At 31.6% G+C, this 19,945-nt stretch overlaps 1 protein-coding gene across 1 annotated transcript in view; it reads right to left on the reverse strand.

Moving 5' to 3' along the window:
* Positions 1–1,413: 1,413 nt before the first annotated feature.
* The window catches only part of LOC127728971 (alpha-mannosidase 2C1-like), a 30,885-nt gene continuing 12,353 nt past the window's right edge, over positions 1,414–19,945 (reverse strand). The window contains exons 13-25 of the mRNA XM_052236551.1: positions 19,878–19,933; positions 14,694–14,841; positions 14,354–14,436; positions 13,138–13,229; positions 11,660–11,764; positions 11,077–11,146; positions 9,625–9,711; positions 9,005–9,148; positions 7,290–7,399; positions 5,728–5,807; positions 3,558–3,700; positions 3,181–3,284; positions 1,414–2,197 (exon numbers count right to left, since the gene is read on the reverse strand). Coding sequence (XP_052092511.1) covers positions 2,092–2,197; positions 3,181–3,284; positions 3,558–3,700; positions 5,728–5,807; positions 7,290–7,399; positions 9,005–9,148; positions 9,625–9,711; positions 11,077–11,146; positions 11,660–11,764; positions 13,138–13,229; positions 14,354–14,436; positions 14,694–14,841; positions 19,878–19,933 — 1,328 coding nt within the window. The 3' untranslated portion in view covers positions 1,414–2,091. The remainder of the gene's footprint in view (positions 2,198–3,180; positions 3,285–3,557; positions 3,701–5,727; positions 5,808–7,289; positions 7,400–9,004; positions 9,149–9,624; positions 9,712–11,076; positions 11,147–11,659; positions 11,765–13,137; positions 13,230–14,353; positions 14,437–14,693; positions 14,842–19,877; positions 19,934–19,945) is intronic.

A 19,945-nucleotide genomic window follows, 5' to 3' on the forward strand; every position in this document is an offset into this window, starting at 1 on the left:
ATACTACTTTTGTATATGAAGAAACGTCTGTTAAAAGAGGACATACATCAAACTACATAAGGTAAAAAAAGGCAGTAAGTAATTTGTGTTTTGTGTACTGTTGTATGTTTTTTCGTCGGTTTTCGTTTTTCCATGGCATTGTCAGTTTGTTTTCGACTTATGAGTTTGAATGTCCCGTTGGTATCTTTCGCCTCTTTGAACAAATAACATCAACTTCTACGACAAAAAAGTATAACAAAATACTGAACTCCAAGGCAAATTTAAAAAGGGGGAAGTCCATAAAAACGACAAAGTCAAACATTATCAATCAACGGAACAAGTGAAAAACAACTGCCTTTATCCTGACTTTGTACAGGCATCTTCCGAAGAAAATTGTGGGTTAAACCTGGTTTTATAGCTAACTAAACCTCCCACTTGTATGACATAACATGCAACTAAAACTTATATATTTATTTCTGTTTAGAATAAATTGAAAAAGTACCTTTAGCAAAAACTCATCAAAGATACTAATCTAATTATTTTGTTTATCCTTATTCTAGAAGTCACTAAAAGAATAGGAAGAATATACCTTTGGAAATCAGTCATTTCAAATGATGATAATAATAATAATAATAAAACCATTTTTAAAAAGAAGAAAATAAACTAATACATACAAGGAAAAAAAAAGGATTTGAAGAAGACGGGATAAATCAAACGGGTTTTTATTATAACACTGACTGTGAGAGGTTAAATTAAACCATTGTGGTGACGTCAGCCTATTCATTTACCGTGGATTCTTTTTCTAGAATCAACGCTTCCTAAATCTGCCGCTGAAATTGACTCACCAAATTATATTCAATTGTTTCCTTTGTGTGTCTAATTTCATTAAGTTTGAATTGGCTAATTTACTGATTTCTGTTCACTTATGGAATTAATTTAAAAACTTGCCTTTAATTTTTTGTAATTTGTAAATGCCTTCACTGGGAATCGAACCCTTCCTTGAAATCTGTTATGAATGACTGACATCAACACATCGACGAAACCTCTCCGCTACCAATGGGTTACAGTTTAGATGTCTATTTTATATATATAAATGAACATCGGACACACAGGGGTTGTACCTTTATATATACACAAATGGCAGTCGTATAGTATAAGTTGGTAGCCGCGAGGTTAGCATGCTTAAAATCAATGAGTTAAAAGATAGGGATTTGTCGGTTTAGGTTCTAATCCCTGTATTATCTCTGTTGTCCCAATTCTGGTTTTTTTCTAATTCTGCATGTTATAGTTGATATTTTTGTAATAATAGCGAGTTTTACTGTTTATTTTTTGGATTATTATTGGCTATTTCACATGTTTGAAACAAAAATGATTACATTCTATTTGTTCATTTTTTGTTGTATAAATATAGTATGATTTCATCTGTTCTACTACATAATTTTACAAATGTTTGTTCGCAAATTCCTATGCGAGAAAATCGTGATGTGCCTAGAGTGCTAGAAATTTCGGTAACATACTTATTATATATACTTAATATATGCTCTTTGGTCGGGCTGTTGTCTCTTTAACACATTCCGCATTTCCATTCTCAATTTTATTAGAAATTAGTTCGAATATGTCTTATTTTGTAAAAACAGATAATATTCAGATGCCTGATAATATAAAGATCTTTAAAAGTAGAAGTGCTATATTTGTATTTTGTTAACCAATTAGTTGTGATCTGAGATTTATCAATACATCGTTGGACACGATAACATGGTTATTTAAACTCACTTACAATACCTTCTAATTAAGAAAAGGCTTTAATTTTGAAAAGTAATTAACACAATAGTTTAAGTTATAGATACAATGGATAAGCGTAGATTCATGAAAAACAAACCATTCGCCCTCCGGGCTCATGGTTTCTTTTTCAAGAATCCACGCGTATCCATTGTATCTACATAACTGAACAGTCTTCATATATTTAATAACATTACATTACCTTAATTGATAAAAGAAAATAAAAAAAAAAAAAAACACGACTGTACTAAATCCTCTATCCCAATTAAGGTTAATAGCTGTTGCATCATTATAGAAAGAATACTTTATTAATCTAAGAGTAATTAAACATTCCTAAAAATGCAAAAGTAATGTTACAATTTCAAACGGTTTGACAAATATGGAAATTCTATTCTGACGAATGTCCAGTTTTTCTTCTTTCTCTTCTAAGATATTGCATCTGGAATGATATACATGTAGGACATATTAAAACAAAAACATTATAAAAGATGTAGAATGCTGCTCTATTTTTCGGGTTCCCTTTAACAAACACACACAAAACTGTTAAATTAATAAACAAAAATATCGTTTTTCTTTTTGTGTAAAAAACCAAATGTTTAGAATGAATGATATTATTTTATTATGGGAGGAGAAATTCCTGTGAAATGTTTGATAAAATATTAGACATAAGAAATATCGATTGACATTTGAAGCTACATGTGTATTTTGTTATTTATTTTAATTGTGAAATGTATGAAATGGTAAGTAAAAAACTTCGATATTTCTGTAAAACTTGATATGAACTGCTCAATGATAGTCTAAAAAGGTTCCAACTTCCGTAGGAAAAGCTGGTCTTAGATGGTTTGGGCTATTCTGCTTATGTCCCTTATGATCATATAGCTCCTGGATTATTTATATATCACTGGCTGTTACAGTTTTTGGTAATGAGCGTTCGAGATGAAGGATAATTCAGAAAAGCGCTTCGGGCTCAACAAATTAAGGGTTATTTTCATTTTGAAGTAGTTCTTTATGCGAGTTAAACCTTGAAGTTAAATTAAAATTGAGCTGGTATAATTTTTGGACAACGCATGCACTCTAAGGGATCAACTGTCATGAAAACTCCCACTTTATGAATAATAAGGAGGGGATAACCCTCTACTCATAATATTTTGATTTGTGCGTTACATTTGTAATCAAAACTAAAAATCAACGATAGTATCTGTTTATTTTGTACAACTATCATTTTGTAAAAGGTAATATTTTATTAAAATTTCAATAATAATAACACTAATATTGCAAAATGATTCATATCTTTAGGCTTGAATAATTCAATAATGTAGTTAAATCAATAAAGAGTAGAGACATCACTTAATATCTTGCATATTCAAAGTAACAAATATTAGGATAAATGTTAATTCTGTCAAAATTGTACGATTACGATACCTGAATGCTGTTTTGACCTTAAAATTGAATTTCAAGGAAGTTTCTGTTCGGCCACCATATGATTGAAACATTCGCAGAACTATGCTTTTCATATCGTCCTCACCCTGAAATTTTCAAATAGTTTTTAAAGTCTGAGATAAATAAGAATACGTTTTGATGGTTCAGTTTGATTTTGAAGAAAAGCTTTATGTCGAGTTCTGGACTTCATAAATGTAATTAAGATATTTGCTAAATTAATTTATAAACAATTCCACAGCCGTTAATAAGTGCTTGTGATATTTCAAATATAAAATGTCTTTATTAATTATGAACGATGATTATATTCTAGAACCATAGAACGTGGCAGACTACATAAAACGTTTATTTGGCTGTTTTACCATTTTGATTGTTTCTAGAATAATACCAGATGGTGATATTTCCATATATGTCTTGGAAGAAGGACATCCAGTTGTCATTGTAGCTGTCACAGGGTTGTTGAAGTTGCAAGCAATTTGTTGTACAAGGGCTGACTGAAAACTTCCTGAAAAATCAACAAACTACAAATGGCGATAGATTTGTGATCGTCTAACGACATAACAAAGACACTTCGATTGAACTGTGTTGTTTTTCCTTAATAATATTATTTATATTTCGATAAATTTAAATTTTTGCATTACAGTATACTAGAAACAGTTTTGTTGTTTCTTATTTTTGTAAGATCAGGTAATGAAAAAATCTCAACAAATATACCAGGCTTATATCTTTCTTTCGTTTACCAAAGAATCACCAGTGACGCTCAAATCAAAGAAGTTAAAAGGTAAAATGGAATACGAAGTTTAAGAACATTTAGGACATAAAATCCGAAAGGTTTCCCAAAATCCCGCTAAATTAATCTATTCCTAGGGTAGAGGGCTAAAAACATCATACAGTATAAATGCTTTGATGTTATATGATATCCAAGCAATTGTCAGAACCTATACTAATTTTAAAGTATCTCACATGATCCGGTATACCTAATACATGTAATATAAAACTAAGTATCATTGCCAATTAGACAAGTATCCATCATAGTCTAAATGAAGTGGATATTAGAAGGAACCATAGGTCATCATACGGCCTTCAACGAAGATCAAAATCCATAATGCCCCCTTCACATACTAGGATTTTTCTTACGAGTCCGTACGGATCGCACAAATTTACGGATCCAAACGAGTAGGCCACTTTTATGACCGATTTAAAGAGTTGTTACGAATTATTACGAGATACTTACGGTTTATTACGATGTTTTAAGATAAAATTCCACGATTTTTAACGAGCTGTCATGGATAACTATGAGCAACTTACTGGCATTTAAAGAGGTTTTTACGGATTGTCACGAGTATATTACGAAATGTTAAGCTTTCACGTGTTACGTGGTGTAACAAATACATACGAGTTAGTAACAAACTGTTTATGTGTTGCTACGAATACTTACGAGTCCTTACGAATTTGCAGCTTTTATGCCTTTCCACAAATCCTAAACAATACGTTAGAACATCTAAAGTATACGTATCAAAGGCACTTGTCTCAGAATATTTTTTCCCCTATATACCTTAATATAACACAAGGTACTTAACTCGCATTTTTGAAAAATGTCAGCCGGTCGCGAAATTCCGTTATATGCCGATTTCTCGGTTGTCAACCCCACTAAAACTTGTTATGTCGTAAATCTAAATTGATTTTTCTACACAATGGTGTATGACACGCCTACTTTTGTTTTCGGAATCATCCATAGCAATCCTACCCAAGTATGTCAATCGTAATTATTTCGTCTACCGACGCCAAATTGGAAACATACGTCTCGCAGTAAAAGGTATCTTCCCACTCTCTTTTTATATCTCGGTTTCCGATTGGTCAAATTTTATGGGAAGGTCTTCATGTTTCTCGGAGTTATCTGATCTTATTTCATTTCATACGTAAAGTCCAGAGAGGGTCTGAATGACATTGACGTAATGGGAAAATTTATGTCTAAAAAAAGAAACTCGCAACTTAGTAGACATACCACAAATAACACTTGTTAGATTTTTTTTTCACGGTATCTTATACAAGTTTACTTACTGGGTGATAAGTTCTATTCAGACAAAAACTAAATAATTATTTTTTAAATAATTTTTATAATTAATCATTAACTGCGAGTTTTGTGTTTCCAATCTGGCGTCGGTAGACTGTACCAAGTCAGGAACATGACAGTTGTTTTCCATTCGTTTGATGTGTTTGAGCTTTTGATTTTTCCATTTGATATCTACTAAAATGTCTACCGTCGAGATATTGATTCCACTTTAGAAAATGGTGACATTTCAAGAAGTTAACCCAACTGTCATTGGCAAGACTATATAAAATTTTACAGTGTGTAATATTGGTCTATATTCATTAACATTTTACATTAAAAGTGACGAATTTATACATCCTTGGCTTCCATATTTATGGGTTTCAGAGTTTCTGAAGTAGGTAAATCTAAAAAGACCCGTCGTACTCATCGAATCTATGAAGCTTTATTTTTTGTATTTCATTGACTATACAAAAGACTACCTGTATGAGGCATGACAGCATAAGAAAATGTTTGCGTTCCCATATCTGCTTCAGGATCCGGTTGCTTTGCTGCTTTTAATCTGCAACAATGGTCAGTATCTAAGTTTTGTTTAACATATTAGATTCGTATTCCATATCACATTGTAATAGGAAAGTAGTTGAAAACGTAACTTATGACAAATTGTGAACCATCGTATTGTTTTGTTAAAAATCTTGCACTTCTCCATTTATTATACTTGTTCCCAATAGGCTGTGATTGATTGCAGATGTCGCGTTTGTATCGTTGCAACTACTTTGCAATTTTGTTTAAAAAAAATATAACAAAAATACTCCAAGGTAAATTCAAAAAGAATGAAATCCATTCAAACCGAAACTCTAAATCCTGATTTTATAGTTACAACCGAAACTGTAATACTGATTTATAGTTACAACCAAAACTGTAATATTGATTCTATAGTTACAAGCATTGTGATTCTGTACGATTGAAGTAAATATTGGTCGATGTATATTCAAACGGCACAGCAAGCTCAAAATAATGTTTACTGTGGATTCATTATTATTCGTTGGATACCAATTTTCGTTGATTTTGTTTTTACAGAGGAACAACGAATTTAAATGCGCAACGAACTTCCAATTTTCTATAGAAATGTATGTAAATTTTAGCAAAACTACGAAATCAAATACTCACGAAAATGCAAGTTTTCCTCAATCCACGAAAATTGGTACCCACGAAAATATATGAATCCACAGTAATGTAGGATTGAAGATCTCCAGAGGGTGTTTGCCGAAACTGATTTCAAGTTTTAGAAATGTTGTGCATTTCTGAAATTTTTGTTCAAAAACGAGCATTTGTAAAACCTTTCGGGATTCTCGGCCCATAATGCTCTACAACTTCGTATTTTATTTGGCATTTTAGCTGTTTTGATTCGAACGTCACTAATTAGTATTGTGTAGACGAAACGCGCGTCTGGCGTACATAATTATAAGCCTGGTATCTTTGATGAGTTTTTGTAAAAATTTACTTCAGAATAAAACACATTATTAAATAAAAATATGGCTAAGTTCCTTCCTAAGAGAAGATATTCTAATTTGATGTTAAAAACTGATAAGTGGTTCAGTTTTGAATGATTTGCAATATATCGTTGTTGAAAAATCTTTTTTTAAATACTTCTTAGAAAAAAAGAGAATTTGACGCAGTGAACAATTTAATGAAAACAATATCTAAATGGCGTCTGCTTTGTGTCGCAAAAACATTTGATCAAAGCACTGCACCATTTCAAGATAACTAAGGGGGAAAACTCTTGAACAGCAAATGTTAAAACCATAAAAATCAAACTTGACTTGTATTTATTGGGTAATAACATTGAGATTAAGTTTCAAAAGATTTGGTCGAGTAGTATTATCATTATGATGTGGAAACCAAAGAAATTTAACTTTTGAAGTACTTTATTTATCATCCGGAAACTAGACATGTGACAGACGAACGGACGGACGGACGTGTACCACTATATACTCATCTCTAAGAGGTTGAATATAAAGAAAATAATATATTATGTACTTACAAAGACAAACAAATGACGTCGTGCTGTATCATATGTCCGTATTTACAGTCATTAATAATAGCAACTCCCCAATCATATTCGGACAGATCTGCCCATTTATGTCCACATACCTATAGGAAATATTCAAAGAGTACACAAAATATAAGGATGAAAAATCATATGTCTGAGGGCAGAGGCAAAAAGTATATTGTCATTTACTGTTGTTGAGCTACAATTCATCCTTGACAATGCTTTATTTTACTGTAATTATTTTGATGCTTTGTTAGCCCACATATGTGCCCCATGAACAGCAGCAAGTGCTTTGGTATTGGCCTAATTTAAACGATGCTTAAAGATGTATCTAAACATTTTGCCGATGTGCGTGTATACGTTGTTAATTTTGGAGGTTTCCCGATGTTGCTCGCAATAAGAACCAACACTCCTCATGCTAGATATTGTATCATAGACAACCATCGTTTTGTTTTTGAAAATTAAAAATATATTTTGAGGTGTTTTGAGTTGTCGAAAATTTCAAAAGTGGGGGCTTTTCAATTTTTCTAGGAGGGTTCGTGCGACGATCTCTGTGCCTTAAAGATCCCTTGTAATAACTATCTGGAGGTCCGTAGTTGGCCAGTTGCAAGACGTATTTTCTGCACCAATACAGCGTTTCCCTTTCACTGTGGCATCACAAATGTATCGCCTTTAATTGCAGACTTGCCCACCTACAGAACCTACGTATTGCGTAAACTGTAAAGAACCCATTATGAATATTTCTGGATTATTGCCACTGCCGATTTCAACTAAACTTAATGATGAGAGGTATTTTTTATTATGTGTGTGACCTTTACGATTTCAGTTCTAGGTAGGTAAAGTGGAGGGTTGTCAACATAAACAGGTTTAATCCTACCCCAGCGTGCGACTGTAACAAGTCAGGTTATCTGGACCACGTGTTGTATGTATGCTTTTTGTTTGTCTAATTGTTCAGAGGAATCGGATGTTGATGGTTGGTGTTGCTTGTTCTGTTTTACTGACCATTACTTTTGGTTATTCTTGTTTCTTTTAATTCATTACACGTTACGTAATTTTATTTAAATTCCGCTAGCCTGTTCTTTTCCGGCGTCAAACTTTAACATCAGACATTTTAAAACTTTTTGTACGCTTCAGAATAAAAATGTCATAATAATTTAAAAAAAGAAGATTTCCACAGGTGAAAAGAGTGAGTGTTAAGTATATTATTGAAGAAACAAGATATGTCCTTTGCCATGGACGAAATGAAAGTTATCAATGACCTAACGAATATCCAATGGAAATGTAATATCGTCTCATGATGCTGAATAAGCCAATCAAATTAACTCTGTGTTCGTATCACACTCCATGCAGTGTACATTTTGTGTAATACGACATACATCTCCATACAAGAAATAGATAACAGGCCACAGCCACGAGAAAAATATTAATTATTATTAACAGCACTGTTATGCCTAATATTCTCTTTATCTATTGATGTTTATCAATAGTGAATTTCTAAACTAAAAACCTTTAATTAAGCAAATGAAAGGAACTAACTCAAATGATCTAAATTATGTTGTGACATCTCAGTAGTACATAGTACGTATGTTTTGGTGTGTATGTTAAAAATGGGTAGTTTTCGTGTTGTCCATATATAATCAAAATCGCTATGTCATTTCTATATTAACGTTTAATTAATCAAATCATTTACACTATTTTTAACAAACCTCAAACTTGCTCCAATCCCACGAAGTATTTGGTCTTGTTGTCCTCTTTATAAAGCCAAAAGGAATGTCATATGCTGCCTCATCGCTTCGAACATTTACAGGGAATTCGACTTTCAAAAACTTTCGATTTTCATACCAGTTAATCTAAAAGCAATATAAATTATACGTTATTCTGTTGCATTTGAAAAAAGTCATCCAAGATACCATGGTTATGAATCACTAAGCCAGACACGTTTTTTTTTTTTTACATAAGATTAATCAGTGGCGCTCGAATAAAAAAAGACAATTCAATTATTCAATTACGAAGTTGAAGAGAAACAATAAACAGTTAATTTACAGAAAATAATTGTGACAATGATATTGCATCATGTTCATGCCAGCATACTTGTTAGAACTTACTAATTCACTTAAGACACCATCGGAACACCAACCAGCAGTGGCATTTAATTTGCAAAATCAATATGTCCATCATTGCCATATACTGTATGTAATAACATGTATTTATTTGAATCGTTAAGGTACACGCTATTCATATGTAATAATGTACTGTTTAAAGAAATATCCAAAGCAAAGACAGTAAACAAATTGAAATGATAAATACTACACATGGTTAAACTTACTGTTGTACTGAATTTAAGATATGGACTGTCTGCATCTAAACTGATTACTTGTTTAATTGTGCTGTTTTGTGATATTCCTATCTGAAACTAAAACATATTTACGCCTATATTTATATCACTAACTTTTTTGAGACAATGCATACCAATAAACGGAATAAAAGAAGATGCATGCAGATATTATATCAATACATATGAATTTTCAATTATATCAAACTAACTTAAGAATGATACCTCAATCGGACCAGTTTTTGCGCGAGTAAAAAAATAACGGCGCCTGGGCATTCTTGTACTAATCAATAAATTTTAAAATGGAGAGTATAACATCTTAAAATTCTTTTGTGTAGCTACATGAGATGACAGAGATTGTAAATATTTTATTTAAAGCAGACAAAAATCATGTAATCATTCAGAGAAGACCTGACGTCAGATAACAATTAGAGAATAGATCTTAATAGAATTGTCAACTTCAAATTTGTGAAACGTAGCAAAAAAAAAAAAAAAAGATATACTAGTAACCTATATATATCTATACATTATATAAGATGTGGTATGGTTGCCAATGAGACAGAATTCAAATGACTTGGATTCAAGCAACTACAGGTGAGGTCACGGCCTTCAACAATGAGCAAAACCCACACCGTATAGTCCTCGTACTCATTTTGTTTGCAGTAGTTTGCATATGAATTTCATTGTTTTTTTGTTGGTCTTTTTTGAAATTGTAAACAAAAATATAAGTCTATAGTGCAATATGCACAACTCCTCCATTTTTGCCTATCTAGACCATATGTCGTAAAACAAAAACACAATAAAAACCTGTTCGTGCAAATACTAACATGTAAGCAGCTATCCATATCAAGGAAATCAAAATAAGAAGCGGAAGTTAATTTGCATTATTTCAATTGAAAATTTTCATATACAAAAATATATGCTGGGTGTTTTTTACATAATGTTACTATGTTAAAATGGAAGGTTCATAATAATAATAACGGATATTGTAGTTATCACTTTTTCGGAAAAAGTAAAATAACAAAAATATCAAACTTCAAGGAAAATTCAAAGCGGAAAGTCCCTTATAAAATGGCAAAATCAAAAGCTCAAACAGATCAAACGAATGGAAAACAACAGTCATATTCCTGACTTGGTACAGGCATTTCCTTATGTAGAAAATGGTGGATTAAACCTGGTTTTATAGCTAGCTAATCCTCTCACTTGTATGACAGTCGGAAGAGGGGGTGTCTCTGAAAGATAAGTTCACAACCAACATCACTGTCAATTTCTAGGTGCAAGTCAAAATATGAAGCATAACTTACTTTGAATTGGGTATTCTTTGTTTCAAGTTAAATATAATGTGATCATTACAGTAAATAAACTTAGAGTTTCAGTGAACTTCAATTTAGATTTGTATTCGATTAAGGTTATTTATAAGTGAAACTTAAGACTATAGTTAAATACCTCTATCGAGGCTTGTAAAGGCCCTCTTTCTGAAATACAGGCTTCTTCCTGTACGTTGTTCAAAACAGTTCTAAAAATAAGATTACATTTATGAAATTACTTTCAAAGAACCATTTGTTTTCTAAACAGCATCAACGAATATTCATTCGTCGGCATATTTCAACCGAATCCATTGCACAATATATTATTATGACAAGACGTAATCTGTTAATTGTTATTTTAAACATACTTGGAGTATGAAATAGAAAATCAGAATGTATCTGTATTTCTTTGAAAAAAAAGACACTAATAGTTCTTCACATAGACTGAAACATATTTGATTTATATTCTTTTCTAAATTTGTGTGTCTGCTACCTATGTCGAATGAACTAAACATTCATAAAGAAATTAAAAAAAAAAAGAATAATTATCAAAAGCAACAGAAAGCTACAACGATAAACAATAAGGACGGAAAGGAAACAAAATCACCGCAAAAAATATATGTGCTACTTTGACCTATTATTGTTTACTTTTTACACATTGTGACTTGGATGGATAGTTGTTTCATTGGCACTCATACCACATCTTCTTATTTATAATTTACCTTGTTTCTAAGTGAAAATGATTGACATCCCAAGCATCCCATTTATTTGGTACATCATCATATAATACGAACTGGTTTCCTACACAATCCGTTTTAATTGTTTCCCTGTCAGGAAAAAAAGAAAAAGATGTTATTGCAACTTTTATTTCGAGATGATGAACATCTTTTTTTCACCCTACAACATTGCTTTAGTTTTCTTCCTTCACGTTCCATTGACCTAGAGACTAATTGGTGAGCAAAACCTGAAGTGCAGAAGTGGACTGTTAAGGTCTAATAAAACCTTCGGTGGAATTAGCTTTGAAGAAATTATATAATTTTCAACTTCAGAAAAATATACAATTTTCCGCTATACATATAAAAAAGAAAGACATAAGGCCAAGTTAAAAAAAAAACAACATACAACTAAGTAACCATTCATGTAAGTAAATGAGGATATATTGAAGTGACTACAAAGAATTGTAATAGTCAAATTAATCAAGGCAACCTTTAACAATGCTAAAACGTAAACTTTATACCTCTTATGTTCTCTAATCATTTGTATTCAAATAACGAATATACACTAAAGAGACAGGACACAATGTAATAATAAATCAGAAAGATATATGAATTTAGTTAACTATTCAGTGTTTTGTGGTAACAAGACCATACATGTCAAGGGCATACGATACAGTTTTGATCCCACGGTGATTTTTTTATCAAAAATTTGCATACAAGCTATTTATAAGTCAATTCAAATATGTAATTAAAATATACCTTCATGTGCTAAATTCAAAAGATAAATGGGGTCGAAATTATAGACATTTACTTAAAATTCCGGTTTCTTGGACATTTCTATCCTGAAGACAGACATACTTATTTTTTTTTGTTTCAAAAGATAAACACATGCGGATTATTGTGACAAGATAAGCCTTAAAGGAATATCTTCCTTTTTAAAGAATGCTCTTAATTTGTGTAACAATTCTTTATAAATAATTTATTTTTAATAAATTTTCATGATTTTAGGAAAAAACTGCATATTTATTTAATTTAAAAAACATTTATCGGTGATTTTTTCATAAAAATTGGAATGAATAATCTTCATATTGTATCAAGTCAAACGTCATTTTAAAACAGAGGGTTCCATGTACTCGTTTTCAAGCTAATGATTAAAATCACACGAAAAATGCATCTTTTTTTCTCTCGATATGTCGCAGTTAGACGTCGCGAAAAAATAACATATTACGTTAGCAACGTCATTACCTTCCCTGCAACTGTATCGTATGCCCTTGATAAGTATTTTGAATACTGTAAACCAACACTAGCAATTTACTTTCGCGACTTTTTGCGAGTGGGAAAATAAATCAGGAAATGTGAAATCGCGAAAAAAAATCGTCGCGTAGTCAGATAGAAAGGACTTACCGCGAAATAAAGTATCCGAGATAATAAGTTGGTTTACACTAAGTTTAGTGTTGGTAAATTACGTAAATGATCATTCTTACCGTGAATTTTTCTTAAACATAATGCTTTTGACATTACCATTCTTTAGAATCTGAGCCTTAATAATTCCATTCTCCAAAATGAAATGGTCACCCTATATGATATAGATGAAAGTCATCTGTAATTTTTATATGAATAAAACAAATACTTTTACAAATAAATTGTATTTTACACAGATTACAACTGGGTTAATAGTTTTTAAAGTTTTGGTAACCCCTTAACACCAGCACGAGTTTGTTTACCGTTATGGAATCTTTGTGTCACAGATGATTAGATATGTTCAAACTGTCGCGATCACGATTGTGATATCACCGAATTTGTACTTACCATGAGGAATATTGCGGGCGCTACATGTGGAGCAGGATCTGCCTACCCTTCCGGATCACCTGATGTCATCCTCGGTTTTTGGTGGGATTTGCGCTGTTCATTCTTTAGCTTGCTATGAAGTGTTTTTATGATTTGTCGTTTTTTGCCATGACGTTGTCAGTTTCTCTTCGACTTATAATTTGAATGTCTCCTTGCTATCACTTATAACATATACTATTAAATGATCTAGAGCTGTTTGACAAATACAGTCGTATTTTATGCATTTTCAAGGAACGTATACCACGCTCATACAAATATTCGATCTACTTTTTCCGGACTTTAAGAATGTGTTGTTATGGTAAATAATTACTAGATATGAGCGATCTATATTTTTACATAATTTTAATAAAAAAGATTTTTGATTGTGCGACTTATCATTGATCTTCGCTAGCTTATGGTATCGATATTGTGAATACAGCGCTGCGCCATCTAGTGACAGATAGAAGTCACGCCAAATTCAACTACATCATTCTTGACCAAGGAGAGCACTATATTTTTAATTTAGGAGGTGTAAAATATGGCTACATCCAGTTTACAAATTTCGTGAAGCAGAAACTGCATATATACATCGACATTCCATCTTTTGCACGAGGAACATACCTAAAAATCTTCAATAAGTTGATTAGGAACTTTAAAAGTGTTACTAAATATTTTCCCTATATTCGGGGGTAAAAACTCGTGGAACATTCTGATGTCACCTGTCTGTAGGGTAGGTGATAAATTTTGTTAATATAACGTAACTTAAACAACTGTCATATAAGTGGGAGATTTAGTTAATTATAAAACCAGGTTTAACCCACCATTTTCCTCGGAAATATACAAAATATTTCCGACGAGTTGTATGCTACTTACATCCTTGCGGACAGAAACTGGATTCTTTATTGTGTTGGTATTAATCAAGTCAATGTATCCGTTTGCTGGGACTGACACGCTCACTGCAAAAAAAATAAGACACATCATATGCTAAATTTATGATACAATCATATTACCTATTAAAAAAAAAAATATTTGGACGTCCTGATTTAGAATATGTTCATTTGAAGACTAAGGATAATTAAGATGAGAACAATTAAAAAAAAAATCTGTTTAGAGGGTAAGCTTTGTGTACTCTTGTTGTTTTTTGCGCAAATAACGCATATGTACTTCTTTTGAATCAATCATTATATAATTACAAATGCATTCATGGGCTTACCTAATGAAGTACCATTCTTTATTTCTTGAACTGTTCCGTTATTCGATAACTTATCATTTTTCTCGATCGGTATAACTTCAGTTCTTTCCCAACAATATTTGTTAAATACTCGACGTACTGTTGAAGTATTTTCTGGTTTCAACAACACCTTTCAGAATTGATAAAAGAAAAAAAAAGTATATATAATTAGATATAGTCCAGTTCTAAACGAAAACCAATTTATAAATGTACATAACAGTTTTCTCTGAAAAACAAGTCTGTTACTATCTATGAATAACATACTAAAACTATACAAAAATATATTTTGCGGAAAGTGGTGTAATTTATAAAAATGTTTAGTAGTAAAAGTAAGGTTATATGAGTTGCTTCCCCTTATTTCCCAAAGTTGAAAAAAATTAAATTATACAAAAAATGTTCTGTAGTTTTTAAAACAGTTGAAATAATACAATACAATACATAATTATTTCAATTTAAAAGAATAATATTACAAATGAATCACTTTCCTGTCTCAAAATTTGTATATTTGAATAAGGATATAGACCGAGATTGTGTTCTGCTATTTTACAATCCAAGAATCTAATTCCCCAAAATAGTGTTGGTAAGTAACCTATAAATGGAAAACTGTGCTGAATTAGAGTTACCAACTTAGTCACATTCTTACTTGGTATTTGAAAGAATTCTGCCCCTGTGTTAAAGGCACAGACATTTAATTTTTTGTTGGGGGAGGGGTTCCGAAAGTCATGTTTTGTTCTTTATAAAAAAAATGTTATTGCAAGATTCAAAGTCTTTAATGTATTTTTTCCCCCACAACTTTAGAAAGAAAACAATATATTTTTTTTTCATTTACCTTCTGGAATAAACATGTTAAGATTTAGAATTCAACAATGTTTCATAAAAAATAAGAATGATGAGTGTTAAATGATTTTATGTTAAATATTTTTTCAGGCTCCTCGAAGCAAATAGCTACTCATGTAATTTGCGACGATCTCAGTACTCACACACCATATAAATAAAGCTTTGACTGTAACACTGAATCCACGTTTCACTTTGGTTACTAATCGGGTGTGTACTTATTTATATTTTAGTCGGTGCCAACAGTATTTATTCATCAACTCAGTGTCTTTTTGTTAATTGGTCATATACTCCGTGCTGATCTTTTTGAGTTGAGCCCTTTCCAACTGGTTTTTCCAATTTGTTCTTACGTTGTTTGCTATTCAAATAAAATTGAGAATGGAAATGGGGAATACTGTATGTCAAAGAGACAACAACCCGACCAGATCAAGAGCAGATAACAGCTGAAGGCCACAAATGGGTCTTCAACGCAACGAGAAAATCCCGCACCAGGAGGTGGTCCTCAGTCGGCCCCTATATAAAAACTGTTCCTGATTATTGTAGGGTTGAGTGCTCGCAAACAGGGTTAACCCTGCACACTATGAATATGATCATCACAAGTCAGTGGCCCTTTATTACTTGGTTGTTATTGTTTGCTGTCTGTCATATTTGTTTTTCCGTTTATTGTTTTAACATTAATCAGGCCTTTGAGTTTCTCGTTTGACTTGTTTTATATTTTGACGATGAGCTATAGTATACATCCACACCCACATCATTGATATCTCTTGTGGAAAGTTTTCTCATTGGTAATCATACAACATCTTCTTATGTTTTTAAAGTGGGGAGATTTTATAATAAGTGGTGGTTTCATTGGCAAGCAATCAAACTTACTATCAAGAGATCACTGATAGAGTTTAGTGGACCATAAAACTTAAACATTTATATTCTTTGGCATGAGGTGTATTTTTTAAAATATTTTTATAGTTTCGTTTAAATGAGTTGAATACAGGTCAGCATTCCGGAAGCAGAAAACAGCGTCTTTAACATTGATATATCTGTAATAGAGTATATTTATGAATAAAGAGAGATTTGAGGTTTTTAAAGTCAACGAGAAAGCAACCCAAACGATTAACAAAAACCAACAGACATACTTTCAGATAAGACATGACTATCTAAACGCTATCTCTGGCCATCAAAGTCGCCCACAGACACTACAAATTTTGATTCATACACAAATGATGCATGATCATTTTTTTACAGTTCTTAGCCTAAGCTGATTATCTTTTATTAAATTAATTCAATGAGATATATTAAATAAAGAACTTGGTAATTTTTTTTCTTTATATACTAGTAAGTATATTTACTAGTATTATCTTTGACCATAATATTTTCACATAGCAGACAACCCATGTTAGTTCTTTGTCATTACCATTTGGTTGATGTTTCAGACCACCACATACATGCAGGTTTATAGGGTACACACACAAGGCGCTGTTCCTATTAACACTTCCTCCAGGAAGTGATCCCATTAATTCATTCAACAGTGCTTATCTCATTTTCAACCTCTTTTAATGCTAATTCAGTGAACTAGTATATGTTCCTAAATTTAAAAAGCTTATAATATCTGAAATTAAACGTGGATATTGATAGCGCTTGCTAAATAAAATTAGCAACACATTAAGAGAAATCTGCAATCACATCGTCTGAGTTTAACTGTGACTTTATGCAATTCAAATATTGTAAAAGAAGCTAATGAAAAAATACACAAAAAGGACTACAGTCAATGACGATGCAAGGACACTAGAAAAATGAATTTTCCAGCAATTAACATGACAAAATCAAAGTCAGTAACCAAACTGATTTACAGTTATTTTTGAACACAATCATTTTTGTCGAGCCTTCGACTTTTGTCGGAAAAGCGAGACATAACGATCCTACATTCCGTCGGCGTCGTCGTCGTCGTCGGCGGCGTCCACAAATATTCACTCTGTGGTTAAAGTTTTTGAAATTTTAATAACTTTCTCAAACTATCCTAGATTTCTACCAAACTTGGACAGAAGCTTGTTTATGATCATAAAATAATATTCAAAAGTAAATTTTGTAAAAAAAAAATCCATTTTTTCCGTATTTTACTTATAAATGGACTTAGTTTTTCTGCCAGTTTACATTACATTCACTCTGTGGTTAAAGTTTTTGAAATTTTAATAACTTTCTTAAACTATCTTGGATTTGTACCAAACATGGACAGAAGCTTGTTCATGATCAAAAGCTAGTATCTAGAAGGAAATTTTGTTAAAATCTTGTTCAATTTTTTCCGTATTTTACTTATAAATGGACTTAGTTTTTCTTCCAGTTAACATTACATACATTCTGCAGTTTAAGTTTTTAAAACATTTTTTAGAATCATAAACTATCCTGGATTTTTACCAAACTTGGACAGAAGCTACTTACAATCAAAAGATAGTATAGAGAGGAATATATTTTATTAATTTTTCTCCTTATTTTTGTTGAGCCTGCGATTAACAGCAAATGTAGGCGAGACACTGGGTTCCGCGGAACCCTTACGAATTTTTTGTTTATTATACCTACACGTATAATTACTATAAATACATAACCGAAATATAAGATAAAATTTCAAACTTCCACGAAATGCACATATTTAAAACTGAGTTTTACTGTGTGTTTGTTTATTCTATATTGTCTAGAGAAACTAGGAGATGGTTGAGTTCTCAAACAACATGTTTTACCCCTGCCACATTATTGCACCTATCCCAAGTCAGAAACCTCTAGCCTTTGTTTGTCTTGTGTGTGTGTTTTTGTGTGTGATAATTTTGGTTCATTTGTATGTACTGGAGTTTAGGGTGGTGTCCATTTTGCTGATCTAGAGTACCAAATAATTAAGGGGTCAGAGCCCACCTCCGTGTGCCGGATTTACTTGCTATGTTAAAGACCCATTAGTGGCCTTGTTTTCTCTTTGACACATTTCCTGTTTCCATTCTCCATTTTTTCGTTTTTAAAAATCAAACAAGAAATAACCAAGATTTTAAAATTTTCATTTTATATGCCCCTCACTTAGGGGCATTATGTTTTTCTCTCTGTGCGTCTGTTCGTACGTCCGTCTGTCCTGCTTCAGATTAAAGTTTTTTGTTAAAGTTTTGGTCAAGGAATTTTTTGATGAAGTTGAAGTCCATTCATTTTGAAACTTAGTACAAATGTTCCCTATGATAAGATCTTTCTAATTTGAATGCCAAATTAGAGTTTTGACCCAATTTCACAGTCCACTGAACATAGCAAATGATAGTGCGGGCGGGGCATCCGTGTACTATGGATATATTCTTGTTTTGTAGTTAGTGTCTAAAACAAAATATTTCACACAACAAATTGATTATTATTGATATCGATAACAAGAGGAATACATATGCGATAAACATAAGATAATATAGTCTGTCTATAAAGATCCTATGTTAAAAGTTTTAACCATGAATAATCGAGTTTTTTATTTCCATTTTTTCACACAATTTTTCTCTACAAATCACATTTTACACAAAAATTACAATTTTTTAAATACTAATAACTATAGGGCTTCTTAAGATAAACATCGGATAGTATTCTCTATTTTCTGTCAAGATTCCAATTTGAAAGTTTTAACCATCAATAACCGAGATATCTTCATTTCCAGTTTTCCGGGTTTTCGGTCTTAAAACATATATCAAACCAAAATTACCCAAATATTAATATTGATAACTAAAGGACTTCACAAATAAAACATAAAATAGTATGTTCTTTTTCTATATAGATCAAATTTCAAAAATATTAACCATTAACAACGGAGATTTTCTACGTTTCCAGTTTTAGCGTTTTTTTCACTAAATATCACTCATTTCACCTCAAAATTACTTCAATATGAATAATAATAACTAGAGGACTACATAATACTCTATTAAGATAAGGTTTCCTGTCTTCAACAAGCTTTAGGTCTAAAAATGTAACCATAAATAACATTTTTTCTTCTTTTCCAGTTTTCAGCATTTTTTCTCTAAAAACCACATATTTCACCCCAAAATAACCTTTTCCGCAAATTATATCAATGTATAGTTTTAGTATGTTGTTAGTACAAGTCTATATTATAATTTGCACTAAAAAAACCTTGTGTTGCAATTAGTTGCAGGTTGGGCGACTTTAGAGCTAAATTGACTAGGCTAATATGCAATAAAGCAAGAAGAAAATATGGTTTGTTTCGTTAATCTTTAATTTTCTGGTAAATATGATGCTCAGAATTAACAAAACGTTTTAATCATTTATTTCCCGTATGCGTATTTTTCCCACTTTTAGAAATATAAAAACAACACGAACCTTTTCAATATGTTTTATAACGTCGACTTTTAACCAATTAAGATTTTCTATCGATTCTGAAAAACAAT

Source organism: Mytilus californianus, unplaced genomic scaffold (genome assembly GCF_021869535.1).
Source record: "Mytilus californianus isolate M0D057914Y unplaced genomic scaffold, xbMytCali1.0.p SCAF_2, whole genome shotgun sequence".
In the NCBI taxonomy this organism is placed as follows: domain Eukaryota; kingdom Metazoa; phylum Mollusca; class Bivalvia; order Mytilida; family Mytilidae; genus Mytilus; species Mytilus californianus.